Source organism: Megascapheus bottae, chromosome 4, assembly GCF_031878675.1.
Source record: "Megascapheus bottae isolate mThoBot1 chromosome 4, mThoBot2.hap1, whole genome shotgun sequence".
Lineage (NCBI taxonomy): Eukaryota > Metazoa > Chordata > Mammalia > Rodentia > Geomyidae > Megascapheus > Megascapheus bottae.
This window is the reverse complement of record NC_143512.1, coordinates 58,089,086-58,105,709: the sequence shown is the minus strand read 5'-3', so window position 1 is coordinate 58,105,709 and position 16,624 is coordinate 58,089,086. Positions and strand designations below refer to the sequence as shown.

Genomic DNA, 16,624 nt, shown 5'->3' with positions numbered 1-16,624 from the left:
GGAGAAGATGAAGAGGCGGCCCAAAGCCTGAGCAGTCGAGCAGCCCGAGCATCTTGAGGTGAAAGGGGGGGGGAGAAGAGCCTGGGCCGGGGGAAAGTTGCCTCGGGAGCCCTAATCCTCTCCCTCGGGCTCGCCCAGCGGTCAGTGGCGCACGGCGGCGGCCTGGCTGAAATATGATAATCAGAACAGCTGCGCCGCGCGCCCCGCAGCCAATGGGCGCGGCGCTCGCCTGACGTCCCCGCGCGCAGCGTCAGACCAATGGCGATGGAGCTGAGTTGGAGCAAAGAAGTTTGAGTAAGAGATAAGGAAGAGAGGTGCCCGAGCCGCTCCGAGTCCGCCGCAGCCGCCGAGCCTCCGCTCCGTCAGCTTCGTCGGCTTAGATCGGACTCTCCCGATCCGCCAGGGCGAGGGCGCGGCGCAGCAGCACGGCAGCGGCTCTCTCTCTCTCTCTCTCTCTCTCTCTCTCTCTCTCTCTCTCTCTCTCTCTCTCTCTCTCTCTCTCTCTCTCTCTCTCTCTCTCTCTCTCTCTCTCTCTCTCTCTCTCTCTCTCGCCACGACAAACCCCCGGGGGCCACTGTTTCCCCCACTGAGCCACAGCTCCAGCATCCTCTCTGTGGCTGTTCAACCAACTGTACAACCACCATTTCACTGTGGACATTACTCCCTCTTACAGATATGGGAGACATGGGCGATCCACCAAAAAGTAAGAGGCTATTTTACCTTGTGGGGCTGGATGTGCTGCTGTTCTGGTGCGGGGATTTTCTCTCAGGCACGGGTACCTAAGGCTTATTAGAGTTGGAGTCATTCATTGCCTGTACAGAAAGAAAGACGAAGCAGAAGAAGAAGAAAAAAAGGTGGTTTTTGGTTGTTGTATCCCCCCCCCCCCCAGTTGCCGGCACCCCTGCATGCTTGCTGTGGGTTCTGATCTTAATGTTGGAGTGGGGGGACCGGACCGTACCTTGTGTTTGAATTCGCCTGTGTGTCTGCCCGGAACCCCTGCGGTGCGGTGCTAAGCGGTGATTTCCTCCTGCTCCGGAATCCAGGGCTTGCGGGAGAAGGTTATTATGTTGCAAAGGTCTGCCCGCACAGACCAGACCGCGAGATAGGAATTAGCATTAGACTTGCAAAAGAGAAAGAGTGACAACTGTATTGATGTCTGCTTTTGCTAACAATATCCAGTCCTGTGCGTTATTTAAGAACGTGCTTCGCGGAAAATAGAGACATCCCTGCGTTCACTTAACGTCCTAGTCAAAACCTTTTCTTCTGACTTGACTTCTCCATAATCTTTCCTAATGATTACAACGAAGGGGGAGGAGGGAAGCAGAAGGAGCGGGTTCGATTGTGTGCTAGTTTTTTTTTTTATAAATGTAGAGTATTCAAATCTGTATTTTACATATATTCCATTTCCTTTTTGCAAAGAGAGAGAAAGAGAGACTCAAGGTTTTGATGGCACACTTCAATTACCTTCCCAAAGTGCAATACTCTAAGAGGTGCTGGGGGGTTGGGGGGGGAAGGAAAGAATTTCTTCCAGAGTACACCCTATAAGAGAACGACACTAAAAGTGTGTTTATCTCCGTAGGAAGTAAACGGCTAGTCAATCATGTATTTATTTTCATTTCAGAAAAACGTCTGATTTCCTTATGTGTTGGTTGCGGCAATCAGATTCACGATCAGTATATTCTGAGGGTTTCTCCGGATTTGGAATGGCATGCGGCATGTTTGAAATGTGCGGAGTGTAATCAGTATTTGGACGAGAGCTGTACGTGCTTTGTTAGGGATGGGAAAACCTACTGTAAAAGAGATTATATCAGGTATGCCACTTTTCTTTTTCCTTACTTTTGTAAGATTTCCTTGACACTCCTCACTTCTTACTTAGGTGTGGCCGTGTCTTTTTTTTTGGGGGGGGGGGGAGTTTGCGTTAGTAGGGTCCAGCCTGGAAAAGTCACGCTTTAAGTATGTTTTGTTTCGTTTCTACAATTATGCTATGCTCTTCATTTTACTTCTTGGGGGAGGTGAGCTTCAAAGTGGGTCCATATATTGTGTTGTTTTAAGGCTGCTTGACTTCTCTTGGAATTGGTAGTGACCAATTTGGTTTCTCCTTTCATTGTCTCCCTTCCAAAACAAACACAAATTTTAAAGATGGGTAAATTTGGGTTTCCAAACCTTAAGAGAATTTTTTTTACAGTATAATGCAGACTTCTATTTATTAGCTTGAAATCCTTTGGATGGGATGTCAGTGACATAGATAAAAGTTTTAGTAAAGAATATTTAGAAAATGCATTTTGAAAAAGCAAGTAGAAAGAAATATTATGCTCCTTTGCTTTGAGGGTGAGATCTTCCTAGATTTTTCTTTAAACCAACCTAAATATTCCTTGCAAAAAAAACCCCAGAAATTTAATCTTTTTAAAAATATTAACCCTTTAGTGACATCTGACTGTCTTATCTTATCTGAACTGATGAATTAGACAGAACAGATCAAATTGCCTATCATCTGTCTATGAACAATTGGTATATTTAGATAATTGAACAACTTCCTTTCTCACGTTAAAATCTAGTAACTGATAAAATGAGTGAAATGTTCATATTGACAAGTCTAAAACCACAGAGGAACTTTCTGCCTTTAGTTTGTTTGCTGTTGTTTCAATTAGCAGAGAATCGGGATTTACAATTCTCAAGTTTTCTCTTACCTGTGTGTTTATAGCAGAAACTTTGTTTTCAGCCCCAGGAAACCAAAATAAAAGACTCAGGAATATATTGTTAGTTTTGATAACAAAATGAAGATATTAGCTTTGCAACCTTAGTGATAGCATTTTTTAAAATTCTCTAAGGACAATTTCCAATGACTATAATTTAGTAAAAGGGAAGATGTTTGGAACTTGAGAACTTTTAAAGTTCAGTTAAAATTTAATATGTAGTCACAAATTTCCTCCTGCTTACATAGAAGTCTTTTTCCCCCACAAAGAGGCGAGTATATTGTTGACGGATAAACCTGAACAATACATTTTTTAAAAATACTTCGGGGGAGAGTGGAAAGAAGTGAGGGCAGCGGGCACAGGAAAGGGGAGGAGTGATTTACATTGTTTGGTCACAGGCTGTGGGGGTCTACATCTTATAAGATGGGAGATCTTCCATTGGGCAGGTAGAGGAATTAAAACTTTTGAATCTACCTTCTAATATCTATTTCTCACTGTGTCTTTAGTTGGTGTTTAACTCAAGATTCAGCAGGGGCTAAGCTCACTTGGCACTCTGGGGAGTATCTTTACTCTTGTAGAGATATTTTTTCCCCAGTTCTACTCAGGCGAGCCACTTGCACCTAATTCTGGGGGTCACCTAATTCTGCCCCCCCATTTTAGTGAGGGGCAATTCTTTTTATTTCCCCTCTCCACTCTTCCTTAACTCTGTGTGTTTGCACACTTGTGTGCCCGGGCATGCACCATTGAAAACCTTGTAGCTATAAAAAAAGAAAGAAAGAAAGAAAAAGAACAGTGGTCTTTGGGATTTAAAAAATCTCTCCTTGGGAAAACAGCTCCGCTTTGTGTAGGTCTTCTCCCTCCCATTTTCTCTGTAGAAATGGCCCAGCTTCTGTTATTATGGGTAGAATTGGAGGCGGCCTGGACACTGCCTAGACATAACCTATAGGAACTGTCCTCTGGAAAGGAAAGGCAAACGTTAAAGGAAGACTTGAGAAGTGGGGCTTCTCAGCTTTCAGTTTGGTCCTGACTCTACAGCAAAAATGCAGCTTGAAAAGAGATTGCAGAAGCAGAGATGGTTTAGAAAAAAAAAAAATGGAGCACAAAGAAGAACATAGAGGAGCCTTTGCCTTAACACTGTAGCCCGCAGGCAACCTTTAGTTGAATAAAGACTGAAAGGTTATTTGTTGTGCAGTACAGGCTCTGGAAACCTTCAGCGGTTTCGTTTTGTTGTTCAGCTTGTGCTTTTTTACATGTGATCACAAACGAAATGGGGTTTCTGTACCATTCCCGGTCTCTTTTTGTTGCAATTTCAGATATTTCTTGCCGAGATTGTGGCATAAAGAGTCGAAAGCCTGGGGACCACTGGCTATTGAGGGTCCCCCCCCCATGCCTTCCTGTTAATATCTGCAAAGACAAACCTGGGACTGGTTCTCTGAGTCGGGCGGCTACAGCATCACCGCTGCCTACCAATATATTGTCCTTGGTTTGGGCTGGGTACTGGTGGCCCTGGAGGTTCCTGGGAAAGAGATCTGGAGTTAAATGCAAGGAAAAGATGGAAGGAGGAGTAAATGAAAGGGATGACGGCTTCATTTCGATCTTCTAGCTAAGTCTGTTTAAGAATACTGGTTTGTCAGCGCATCTCAAGGGTCGAGGGGCCGAGATGGCTGGAGAGATTCGGCTAGGGCAGTGCCTACTTGAAATGACCCCCCACTCCCTGTGCTTCTCCTCCCCGCCTCGGGCCTGGCCCCGCGCAGGTTGTACGGGATCAAATGTGCCAAGTGCAGCATCGGCTTCAGCAAGAACGACTTCGTGATGCGTGCCCGTTCCAAGGTGTACCACATCGAGTGTTTCCGCTGCGTGGCCTGCAGCCGCCAGCTCATCCCCGGCGACGAGTTCGCGCTCAGGGAGGATGGGCTCTTCTGCCGCGCCGACCACGACGTGGTGGAGAGGGCTAGCTTGGGCGCCGGTGACCCGCTCAGTCCCCTGCATCCAGCCAGGCCGCTGCAAATGGCAGGTACTCGTCGGTCCCCAGGGAGGACTGTCTGGGGAGGCAGGTGCTGGGGCTTCGGGAGCCCCTTCTTCAGCGCCTGGGTTGGCCACGATCGTCTTGGTAGGCAAAAGGTGGTGAGGTGGTTAAGTGAAATCGCGACTCCCGATGTTCTTTTGCAGCCAGGTTCAGTGCACTCACTGTCTATCCCGACTCCCTCGACACACCTACGTGTCTGTATGCATGAAATGTGCAACACATGACATTGTGTTACACATGTACCCGCAAGCCCAAACAGTGCTGTCAGTTTTATACCTGGGCTTCCAAACCATGCCTTACTGAAAAACGGGCTTCAACTTCCTGCCAAGTATTTTCCCAGCTCTGCTGCCTAATTAAAGGGGTGGAGCCCTAGGTCCTTGGCGCTTCCTCCTTAACCCAATGCGGCAAGCTTAGGTGCCCTTACGTTATTGAACCTCCACACCTTTTTTTTCCTTGAGACTCCTTTTCCAATCGGAAACATTTGTAAATTTTATTTTACTTTCCTCTTGTAAGAGAATGAGTCCTAAAAGGATACAGCATGAATACCTGCGGGGGCCGCTGCACTGGAGCTGTAATTTAAAACTGTCAACAACCTAATCTGCAGTAATTGCCTTTTAAAAAGGAGTCTGCCTCTTTAAAGCACTTATTCTATGTGATTTGGTGAGAATTTCATCCTGCCGCCAGTCTCCATAGCTCTAAATTGACCTCAGAGGTGTTGTCCTGCCTCTTAGACAGATCATAGGGCAGTTTCTCCTTAAAGGAAAGTGGCAATAGTCAGGCTGGGCAGGGTCAAGGCCCCACAGAAGTTCCTACTTGCCTTCAGCCAGGCATCTACAACTTTCCCTCATGGTGTTTTAAGGCCACCATCACATCTAATTACTGGCCTTGAGGACAGGACAGCTCTTTCTCTTGCTTCCCTTGTCCCCCTCACCCATTTCTGGCAGCTCTCAGAATTCTGTCCTAGGGGATTTGTGACAAGCTTGAGTGAGGGCAAAGCCAAGGATGGGAAACAGAGAACAAACCATGGAGGAGGAAAGAGAGGGATATTTCCCAGCAGTAGTTTATCTGGGGCCTAGACAGCTCCACAGTTTCAGTTTTCCTTTGCTTGAGTCAGGACCATCCCACGATGATTAATTACTAAGAAAAACCAGGGCTGAAGAGATGGATGCCATACCGAATATCTTTAACTCCCTTCCCCCATAATATGGCTGTTCTCTGGGACTGAAGTTCAGGGTTTTCTGGCAGAACTCTGGGGCTTCTGGGTGGGGACAGATATTCTGGCTGGTGTCGCCTCTCTTCACTCAGGGGTTGTGCCCCTCCTTCCCTGATACACTCTGTGGCCTTAGTTCAAGAAGAACACTGAAGCTGGAAATGGGGGTACTCGGTGTAACTTGGGCTCAGTCTACTGAAAAAGTGAGGAGGGGGAAACAGAGAAATGCAGCCCGGCTGGGTGCTTGGAGGCCAACCTTGAGACCATAAATTTCTGGGCTAAATTCTATTGCGCGTGGATGGTGGAGGCAGATTTCAGATTCTCATCTTAGTCCCCCCACCCCCACCCCGGTTCGAATGTTTGGGCAGCCAACATTAGCTCTTGTGGGAAGTAAAGCTCAGGCAGGGGAGCAGACAGGCAGCCGCGCAGGCTTGAAGCCAGGCCGGTGCTCACAGCGCCCCTTGCCACGCAGCCGAGCCCATCTCCGCCCGGCAGCCAGCCCTGAGGCCCCACGTCCACAAGCAGCCAGAGAAGACCACCCGCGTGCGGACTGTGCTGAACGAGAAGCAGCTGCACACCTTGCGGACCTGCTATGCCGCCAATCCCCGGCCAGATGCACTCATGAAGGAGCAACTGGTGGAGATGACGGGCCTCAGCCCCCGCGTGATCCGAGTGTGGTTTCAGAACAAGCGGTGCAAAGACAAGAAGCGAAGCATCATGATGAAGCAGCTCCAGCAGCAACAACCCAATGACAAAACGGTGAGTGGCCTGGAGCCCCTAGCTGGGCTCCAGATGGAGGATGCTCATGGCAGAAGCCATTCTGATACCTAACCTGGATGATGCTATAGGAACCCAGACAGGGAAACCATCCAAACTAGATGAGAAGGGGTAGGGGGTGGAAGCATTCCACCAGGAATCAGTGATGCTGGGAGATGAAGACCAAGCAGCCTAGATTCCTAGCAACATCTCTGAATGCTTATGTGGGCTCAGGCTCTCCAATCACACCATACCCTGGACCTGGAAGGTTACAGCCACCCAAACAAATGGCAGGCAGCAATGTGGCTAGTTTGGGCTTGCTAATAATTGAGGTTCCCCAGATAGCAAAGAGGAAAGAAGGTCAACACTTTCATTGCCTGTTTAAGTCCAGAATGCTGACCTGGTTCTTGGGCGGCTCACCTTACCACTTATGATTACAACCTCTCCACACTGAGGTCCAGCCTGTCCTCCAAGAGGCCCACACAGGGAACCTCTGCTGTGCCTCCAGCCAGGTCTCTGGGTAGCAGGGCAGCACCCCAGCCCTTTGTTAAGCTAAGCTGAATCCTCCCTTCCTTCCTTTCTTCCCTCCCTCCCTCCCTCCCTCCCTCCCTCCCTCCCTTCCCTTTTCTTCTTTTCTTCCTTCTCTTCTTTTTTTCCTCCTCCACTTTGATTAGTTTCTTCCTCCCCTTCTTCTTCCTTATTCTGCTTCTTTCTCTTTTTCTATCTCACCCCCCCTTTTTTTTTTTACTTCTTTGATCCTATTTTTAAATGTCATAAAACTCACTGTCACCAAGCTTGGCCGCTTAGAAAATTTTTAAGTTAGTGACTGCATAATAGTAGAATAGCAGGCAAATCCAAAAGCTTGGGTGTGCAGGCTGGCGCTAGAAGGAGAACTGCTTGGAGAAAGTGTCCAACCATCCAAAACTTCGAGAATGTCATCAAGTCAGGAGGCTGGAGAGAGACCCAGTTGGCCTTCCATTTGTGGGAGGCTGTACCCTCTAAAGGCACAGGGGAGGAACTGGGGAGGAGCAAGGGAGGTAAGGGGAAATTGACTGTCTGAGCACATCTGCTTTAATAAGGTCCAAGCAGATCGAATAGTGCAGCCCACAGAAGTAGAAAAACAAAACTGAACTCTAGCTAATATCCATAGGTGCAGCAGATTAACTTGAGTCAATAAAGGGCCACTATATAGATAAGATAATACCTGAGCATATTTGCTTTAGCCAGTGCAGACAAAGGAGGGAGGGAGTTTGCTCATTAACATGTTGGGCTGGGGGTTTTTCACAGAATATCCAGGGCATGACAGGAACTCCCATGGTGGCTGCCAGTCCAGAGAGACATGATGGTGGCTTACAGGCTAACCCAGTAGAGGTGCAAAGTTACCAGCCACCTTGGAAAGTACTGAGTGACTTCGCCTTGCAGAGTGACATAGATCAGCCTGCTTTTCAGCAACTGGTAAGTGGCAGTTCCCAGATGAAGGAATTCCCCCACAGAAAGGGGGTTCTAAATGGGGGGGAGGGAGGAGTCTAAGGAAAGTGGGTAGCATGATAGTGTGGAGGGAGACAAAATCAAGTAAAATCAAATTTCTTGTATTTTTTTTAAATTATAAGACTGCATAATTTGAATATATTGAGTGACTTTTCAAAAAAAATCAGTCAAACATGTTTTCTAGGATTAATTTCAGGACACCTAACTAGAAATAGGAGCGAAAATTTACAGAGCTATACAGTCATGTTGCTGAGACAAGAATTTGTAGGGATTTGGCAATTAGGCTAGTAGTCAGTATTTGCTACCTTATGAGCATGCAGAGAATGAAATATTTCAGGACCTAAGTCAAGGCAATTAAAGATTATATTATATCAATAAGCAATACATACTTGACCAGGTACTATTTTTCAGTATACCAATAAAGCGATGAATGGTGCAAAGAATTTATAGGTAGTTTGAATCTATATCCTTTTTTTCAGAATCTCTTAATGTAATTGTACACTTATATACATTTGTATGCACTACACCACACACACACACACACATACACACATGTTCATATACTTGACATCCTATGTGGATGCAAAAGGAACATGAATATGAGAAAAAAAGTGTTTACCTGTGAAACCCCATTTTATCATCAGCTCGTGTTGTAGATTCAGAGCAGAGAATTAATTTATTTTTTTGCCAATAGAAGGCTGAAAGAGTCGAGACAGATTTAAAGCAAACATTAAATGTCCTTTTAAATAGGGTATATCTACTCGAGGGTTTTTTTTTTTAGCTTAAAATGTTAATCAGTACAATAAGATTCTGTTTTACAAAACTTGAATCTCTGTTCTAAAAATGTGCTCATCCATTTAGAAAGAAAGCTAAAGCATGAAAGGGCAGCTTTTTACCTTCACATTTGTCCGGAGGACATTTGCTCTGTCAGTGTCAACAGTTAGGTAATTGGCCAGGGGCAAGTGGTTAAAAGGACTTGGCCCCAGGCCTGTTTCTCAGTAAAAGGACTATCTGGACGGTAGGCAAATTTGAGAAGTCCCTTGACCTCCTAAGGGGAAAGTGTAGTAGAATAGAAAGGGAGGAAGTTTTGGAACTTGGGGGCTGGGTGAGTAAATCTTATTTTGAAGTCATTAATCTGGTGAGTTATTTGAGCAAAATTTGGAAGATAGAAAGGAAGGGTTCTGCAGTCAAGTAATTGTGTACTTTCTGAATCATTAGTGCCAAACTAGTGATGGGAATCTGAAGTAGTGGGAGAGGGCGTGGCTAGAGAAAATTGTTTACAACATTAATACATGCAGTATTTTGTGTTTTTTCTTCTTTTTTAGTTAAAAGAAAGAGTCCTTACTTATAATGTGATGATGTTATATGTATCTCCTCTGAGAAAGAGGAGTTTGATTTAGTGAGTGAGAGGGGAGGAAAAGATAGGCAGGACTAGAGGAAGAGGGGAAGGGGGGGGAGGAGAGAAGGGAGGGGCAAGGAGAGGGAAGGCAGGAGTAGGAATACAGGGTGAGACTCACAGACTGAAAGCAGAACCTACAAGAGAGAAAGCCCACACTGGGAGTCCTCTAAGGAATTAATCGACATTCTGTGGAATCTTCACTGAATCTCTTGTCATAGGATATGGGAGTGTGTATTGGATTTTCCAACTGAAAAAGAAAGCTTTGAAGCCTAAAGACAGAACTTGCTTGCTCCTAGGGCAATGTGTAGCCGGCAGGATATTTTTATTTTGAGCGTGCATAGTAGAGTTGTGATGCCATCTTACAGCGAGAAAACACATTTGCTCTTAAATAATTGAATGCAACATAATGTTGGGAATTTGGTCTGAGCTAAAACACATCTTTAGGGTGATGGGAAAGCAAGAGGATTCCTTCTCAAGCTTTTCTCATGGACTTGCCTTAAGCCTGTCAAAATTCAGATACATTGTGGATATCTTTATTTTCTCATCCACTTACATAAACATCTGTACACCCACCCACCCTACGGTGAGTTTATATGTTATGAATGTGAGTACAGCCTCCTTTATTGATATTTTAACCTTCCACACAGGTCAATTTTTCAGAAGGAGGACCAGGTTCTAATTCCACCGGCAGTGAAGTAGCATCGATGTCCTCTCAGCTCCCAGACACACCCAACAGCATGGTAGCCAGTCCTATTGAGGCATGAGAAACATTCATTCAGACGTATTATTTTTCCCTGTTGGAGAAAGTGGGAAATTATAATGTTGAACTCAGAAACAAAAGTATTTAACTACCCAGTCAATGAAAACTGAATCAAGAAATGAATGCTCCATGAAATGCACGAAGTCTGTTTTAATGACAAGGTGATATGGTAGCAACACTGTGAAGACAATCATGGGATTTTACTAGAAATCAAAACAAGCAAAACCTGAAACCAACACATACTATTCAATGACCTTAGAAGTAATGAAAAACAACAACAACAAAAAGACGTTTTTAAAACGTAGGGGATGAATATCCAAGGATCTCAAAAAAAAAGCATTTTCATTTCACTTGCACATCTAAAGAAACGCAGAAATAGAAAATTTTCTAGTCCATCATAATCTGAATGGTGCTGTTTCTATATTGGTCATTGCCTTGCCAAACAGGAGCTCCAGCCAAGAGCAAGAAGCCTGAGCATCGGTAGCTGAGAGTGTTTCAGGAAGGTGGGAGCTGCAATGGTGTGCGATGCTTTTAGTTGATTAACAAGGGGTTAATTGAAATCCTGGGCCTTTTAGCATGTCTTGCAGCTGGTTTCTTTTTTACTTTTCTTTCTCTTTCCTTTTTTTTTTTTTTTGAGATCCGTCCTCTATCAAGAAGTCTGAAGCGACTTTAAAGGTTTTTGAATTCAGATTTAAAAACCAACTTATAAAGCATTGCAACAAGGTTACCTCTATTTTGCCACAAGCGTCTCGGGATTGTGTTTGACTGTGTCTGTCCAAGAACTTTCCCCCCAAAGATGTGTATAGTTATTGGTTAAAATGACTGTTTTTCTCTCTTTCTGGAAATAAAGAGAAAAAAAAAGGAAACTTTTTTTTGTTTGCTCTTGCATTGCAAAAAATTATAAAGTAATTTATTATTTATTGTCAGAAGACTTGCCACTTTTCATGTCATTTGACATTATTTTTTGTTTGCTGAAGTAAAAAAAAGATAAAGGTTGTATCGTGGTCTTTGAATTATATGTCTAATTCTATGTGTTTTGTCTTTTCTTTCTTAAATATTATGTGAAATCAAAGCGCCATATGTAGAATTATATCTTCAGGACTATTTCACTAATAAACGTTTGGCATAGATAATTAAATAAATGCAATGATTCAGGGTCCCTCTTTTATATATTTATTAGCAAGCCTTTAATATATCTGAATTTAAGGATTGCATGTGAATGGGGGTAAACTGGGGGTAGGTGTGCTGTTGTATTGCAAGTAGTTAGGATCCCATTTGCAAGTCTGGATCTCAATAGTTTGGCCAACGTTGTTTGGAAGAACCCCTTAGCTCTCTGCTGTGATAATGTTACAGGTTTTGTGGAAATGAAATGCTGCTGTCTCCATTCTGCCTTCAACCTCTCCTTCCATCCTTCCCTCCCTCTCTCTCCCTCCTCTTATCTATCCCACCCACCCATCCATCTATCGACTCCTCCATCCCTCCACCCTCTAACCGGAAAACATCCTGCTTTTTAAATAGCTTTTGATTGGAGCCACTATTTTATTTTCTTAGCGTTAAGTGCTTTATACCAAACTCTCCAGCTTCGGATTGTTGAAAGGTCCCATATCGGAAATGCATGCTTTTGCGAAAGAGACTTTGTGCCATTATTTAGTAGTGGCGGTAGACTGAGAAAATGCTGCTTCATTTGTGCAGAAGGAAAAGACCTCGAGAGGAGTTTTCTCAGCAATCCCAGACCCCAAGAGCCCACAGCCCCTTCCCCCCGCCCCCCCCCCCGCCTGCCCTCTCCCGATCGCTTCCAGTCACCCAGCAACTAACTTTCTTGGGGTACCTGTGGATGGACTTCGGGTAGAATGCTCCCTGGATCACACACCTCCAGCCCCCCCTCCCACCCCCGTTTCTTTTAGCCGTAGTTCACCAGTGCGCGCCAGAACCCAGGTGTAGACGTGAGACACTGCCCCAAACTGGCTTTCCCCATACTTAACTCGCGGTAGTTTCGGGTTAGGGTGGGGTGCCATTCTGCTTTCTCTCCCTCTCCCTACCTCCCTCCCTCCTTCCCCCAAGCCTCAGTGAGACTTTGACTCTTTGGAAACTGGATTCATTTGTATGCGCGAGTGTAAAGCCATTTTCAGTATCTGACAACTTAATAAATACAAAAGCGAATGTACCTTCAATGTGTGTCTTGTGGCGCGATACCCTACCAGGGGAAAGGGTTGGGGGGGGGGGACCCTGACCTTGAGCGGGGCGGAGGCCGGGCTGGAGACGCAGCGCGGCCCGCGGCCCCCAGCTCTCCCCAAGTTCCCCTCCACCCTCAGCAAACCTGCCACAAGTCGGAAAACGAACCTCAATTAGGCTTTTGTTTGGCGTCGTTCTACATAACGGGTTAATTACAGGCTCTAACGTGGGGGCAAGAGAGAAAACAAACTTTGCATTGAAAATGTTACAGTGCATTAGGCATGCCCGTTGATTACTTTGATTGTTGTGTCTAATTCTTGACAGAGGGGTAATAATTTGGTTGGCGGTAATAATGGCTTGTAGTTGTCTGTTGGTGGGGGGAAAAAGAGTTATATCTTATCCCGCATAGATCTTCTTCCCAGAAAGGCTTTTATTTTATTTTATTTTCCCTTTTCTCTCCTGTCTCAGTCTAATCTCACGTCACCGGACTTGACCCTTTTAGCTTCCTGTTTGCTTTATCTATTGGGCAGCCCTCCCCCCTTCCTGGTTCTTACCACCACCTACTTGGAATATCTAATAAGCGGGTGTGTGAGGAGGGGAGGTACCTGTGACTAACGTGCCTTGCTTTAAAAGTGACTAGTTACCCCTAGGTGAAAACTATTGGCTCCACCCCACTCCCTCCCTCCCCCAGACTTGAATCTGGCGGACCATTGTGCATCTTTGGAATGAGAGGTGAAAGAAAACTTACTTTGTAGTTGGAATTATACAACAGAACTTATCTTTGTGATTTCTCTCCCTTCTTAGCATTGACTTCTAAGATTTGGGTTATGAGTGTGTGTGTGTGTGTGTGTGTGTGTACTTGGGTAGGGTTGGATGGATGATTTTTTTATTACCTATATAGATGTCAATCTATTCTGAAGACACAGCTTGAATTTAAGCAAAGCTAGTTTTGAGATATTTGTTGCCTGATAGTTGAGCATGGATTGATGGGTAGACAGCATTTCTAGGTTTTGTATTATTCATAGGAAAGGTGTGTCTTCTACACTCCACGGCATGTGCTCTAAAATGTGTAGTTGAAATGTCTTCTTGTTTGCAAATCGCTTCTTACTCTACTCTTCCCTTTGAAATTCCTAATGACATTCCTCCTGTTTGTTATTATCTGTATGCCTCCCTCCCTTATTACTCTGAATCCTTCCTTCAGTACTTTATGACTCATTTCCTCTGGCTTCTGCTAGCTAAAATTTAATGCAACGAAAAAGGAAAAAAAAGCATCTAAGATGCTCCCCTTAAACCAGAGAAATGGTAATAGTATCTGTAGTTTTAAAGCAAGACTTTTCCCCATATAATTTCAGAGAAATGACACCTCTTTTTTTTCCATCAAGAAACAAGATTTTCTCAATACAAAAAAATGACCTTTAAAATTTAGAATTGTACATAAAGAACTTCCCCCCTCTTTTGAAATAATACTTCTGGTTATTGTAATTCTATAGGGATGTATTCGCTAACCTATTTTTTTTTGGAGTTCAAGATTAACTAGACACGTTTGTGATGTTCTGCTGTTATTCACCCCATCAACTTGTTAAACTCATTTTGCTGACCTCTGTTCTCCTCTGTATCATCCCTTATACTTTCACCTTGCTGCAGAAGTACTTTGGGTTTCCTTAGCACCTTGAATTTATAAGCCACAAGTAAGATCAATCTCATTGAAATAACTTGTATATTTCATGTAAATTTACTCAGCTTTTTTCTTTCTCTTAAAAATAGAAGGAAAAAAGTTTGCAACCTAGTCCAAACTTCACAAAGCAAATCTAGTTTTCTTCGGGTTGCTGGAAAGGATTAGTGTATATGCACTTATGTAAGTGTGTGGGCATAAGCACATGCATGAATGCCTTAAAAAGTGTTAGTTTAGAAAATGGCTCCAAACCTTAAGTTCTTGTTATGAGTTTAAATAAAAGCAAGTAACATAATGTCTACAGTGTGAGTTGGTGCTTTTTAAACTAAAAGTAGGTCATCTAAGGCTCTGGCATCCGATTCTGTTTACTGATCTTTTTTGATTATTATTTTCTTGATAACCAAGCAAGCCACTGAATGGCTATTTGAGCCCAGGCGCCACAAACATAAACTTCACAGCTTACAATGTCCCAAGCGGTGATGGAGGAGCTCTCTACACCTCCCAGGGACTTCTGAAGTGTAGACAGAGAAGTGGTTTCACCAGCAGCCTTGGGGAGGAAGGAAGGGGGAGGGGGCTGTGGCCCCAGGCATTGTGACTATCTCATCCTTTAATTTTTTAAGATGTTTCAACTATTGGCTGTGCAAAGCCAGTTTCTGGAAACCAAGTGAGAAAGCCAGTCTCTTTCCGGAGCTTCATTTTCAGACTTCTTGAGTCTACTTAAAAAAAAAAAAAGGCAAATTTTCTCTTTAGACCTTTGCAAAAGGCATTGATAAACAGCATAGATTAACAAATGACTCCTAAAGAGAAAAAGCTCTACTCCCCCCCCAAAAGGCCACCCTGGTTTGGGAAACTGAACAGATTTTCTTTCTTTCTTTCTTTCTTTCTTTCTTTCTTTCTTTCTTTCTTTCTTTCTTTCTTTCTTTCTTTCTTTCGTTCTTTTCCTTCCTTCCTTCCTTCCTTCCTTCTTTCTTTTTTGGCCAGGAGGAGTAAAAAGGTGAGTGCCTTTTCTGACAATTCATTCTAAGGAAACTCCATTTAGCTGCCTATTTCTGGCCTAAGATCCTATTTTGCATTTTGCTGATCTAAAGTTCTGCTTCTAACACTGTGACTTGACTATATATATATATATATATATATATTATTATTATTATTATTAGTGCACGGTCCTAGTGATGTTCTGGTCCCGGGGAATCTTCAGTGCGAGTGGGCACTGGAACAGTGACAGAGTGCTGGTAAAGAAGGTAGGGGTGTGAGTGTGTGTGTGTGTGTGTGTGTGTATGGATCCTCACACTAGTCTAACCAGCCCTACCACTCCCTCAGTCCAGAGGAGAACAATCGTCGCCTTCCAGGAGAAGGAGCGGGGTGTCCCTGAACCCCCCTCCTCCACTACACACACACACACACACACACACACGCACGCACACACCCTTTCTGGGGAGTTGATCAGGTTGGCAGATCTGGAGGGCTAATCCAAACAAGGCGCTTGACTTGTGAGGTCGCGAGTCTAGACAGAGCTGGTGGCTCGGCGGCTCCTTATCTTTCCCTGGGATCAGCCGGAGAGGCGCTGCCCGGCCCGCTGCGCCCGGCTCGCCGGCCCGGGAGCCACCGCCGCTGCGAGCAGCCTGCACGGCAAACAGCACCTGAAGCTTTACAGCTCGCTTTATGGTCGAATGGAGAACCCTGCAAAACATTCGTTTGTCTCTTCATCCCCCACCCCTCCACCGACTGCTTTGTGTCCACAAGTGCAGGGGCGGGGTGTGTGGGGGGTGGGAGTGAACCCCTGCGCTGGGCCGGGCGGGTCCCCTTCCTGGGCAGCCGCCGGGCGGGTCCATGGTCCCCTGGAGAGGCCTTTGGGTGTGGGGGGGGAACCCCAACCGTGGCTGTCCTACTGGAGAGCGCCACAAGGCCGCGGGATGGAGGGACAGCGGCTCACAAAGCTCAGGGGAACGGTTTTTAGGATAATGCGTCCTCTCCTTTTGTTGCCTGGAAATGACAGTTCTGCGCTGAGGTCAGTGGCTGAGACTCCAGGGCGGTCAATAAAAAAAAAAAAAATTTAGTTCAGTAATAAGCTGACTTAAAAAAAAATGTACCCAGAAAGATGCGTCACCATCTTGGATTAGATGTCACCGTACAGAATAGTGCCCTTTCTCTTCCTGGAGCACAAACAAGTGTTTTCCTGAGCACGTCACTGGGCACAGCTTAGAAGCCTTGATCCTCTCTCGTGGCTTCCACCGCTGAGATGGCAGCGCCACCCACGTAGGACTCGAATGCCATTGAGGACACATGGAGAAATGGCCTCCTGCTAACAAACCTGGGGGAATTGTAATCAATGATCCTGTGGCTCGAATGACAAATTAACTGAATAAATTAATTATAGATTTACTCTCTTCTCTACCGATATGTCTTTCTTGTTTAAAAAGAGTTCTAGTTATAGTGTATTCTTTGTAT

The 16,624-nt window shown here is 44.9% G+C and overlaps 1 protein-coding gene across 1 annotated transcript; it reads left to right on the top strand.

The window, feature by feature from the left end:
- Window positions 1-511: 511 nt before the first annotated feature.
- On the top strand, window positions 512-12,304 carry Isl1 (ISL LIM homeobox 1). The gene is made up of 6 exons (XM_090331959.1): window positions 512-703; window positions 1,622-1,811; window positions 4,448-4,707; window positions 6,402-6,688; window positions 7,973-8,140; window positions 10,220-12,304. The coding sequence occupies exons 1-6, from the start codon at window positions 676-678 to the stop codon at window positions 10,334-10,336; spliced, it is 1,050 nt and encodes a 349-aa protein (XP_090188085.1). The 5' UTR covers window positions 512-675; the 3' UTR covers window positions 10,337-12,304.
- The last annotated feature ends 4,320 nt before the right edge of the window (window positions 12,305-16,624 follow it).

Excerpts from the sequence above, each read along its gene's own strand:
- Isl1 (XM_090331959.1), top strand. The coding sequence starts at position 676 with ATGGGAGACATGGGCGATCCACCAAAAA. Across the intron at positions 704-1,621 it reads CATGGGCGATCCACCAAAAA|AAAAACGTCTGATTTCCTTA; the intron begins GTAAGAGGCTAT and ends TTTTCATTTCAG. Across the intron at positions 8,141-10,219 it reads AGCCTGCTTTTCAGCAACTG|GTCAATTTTTCAGAAGGAGG; the intron begins GTAAGTGGCAGT and ends CCTTCCACACAG.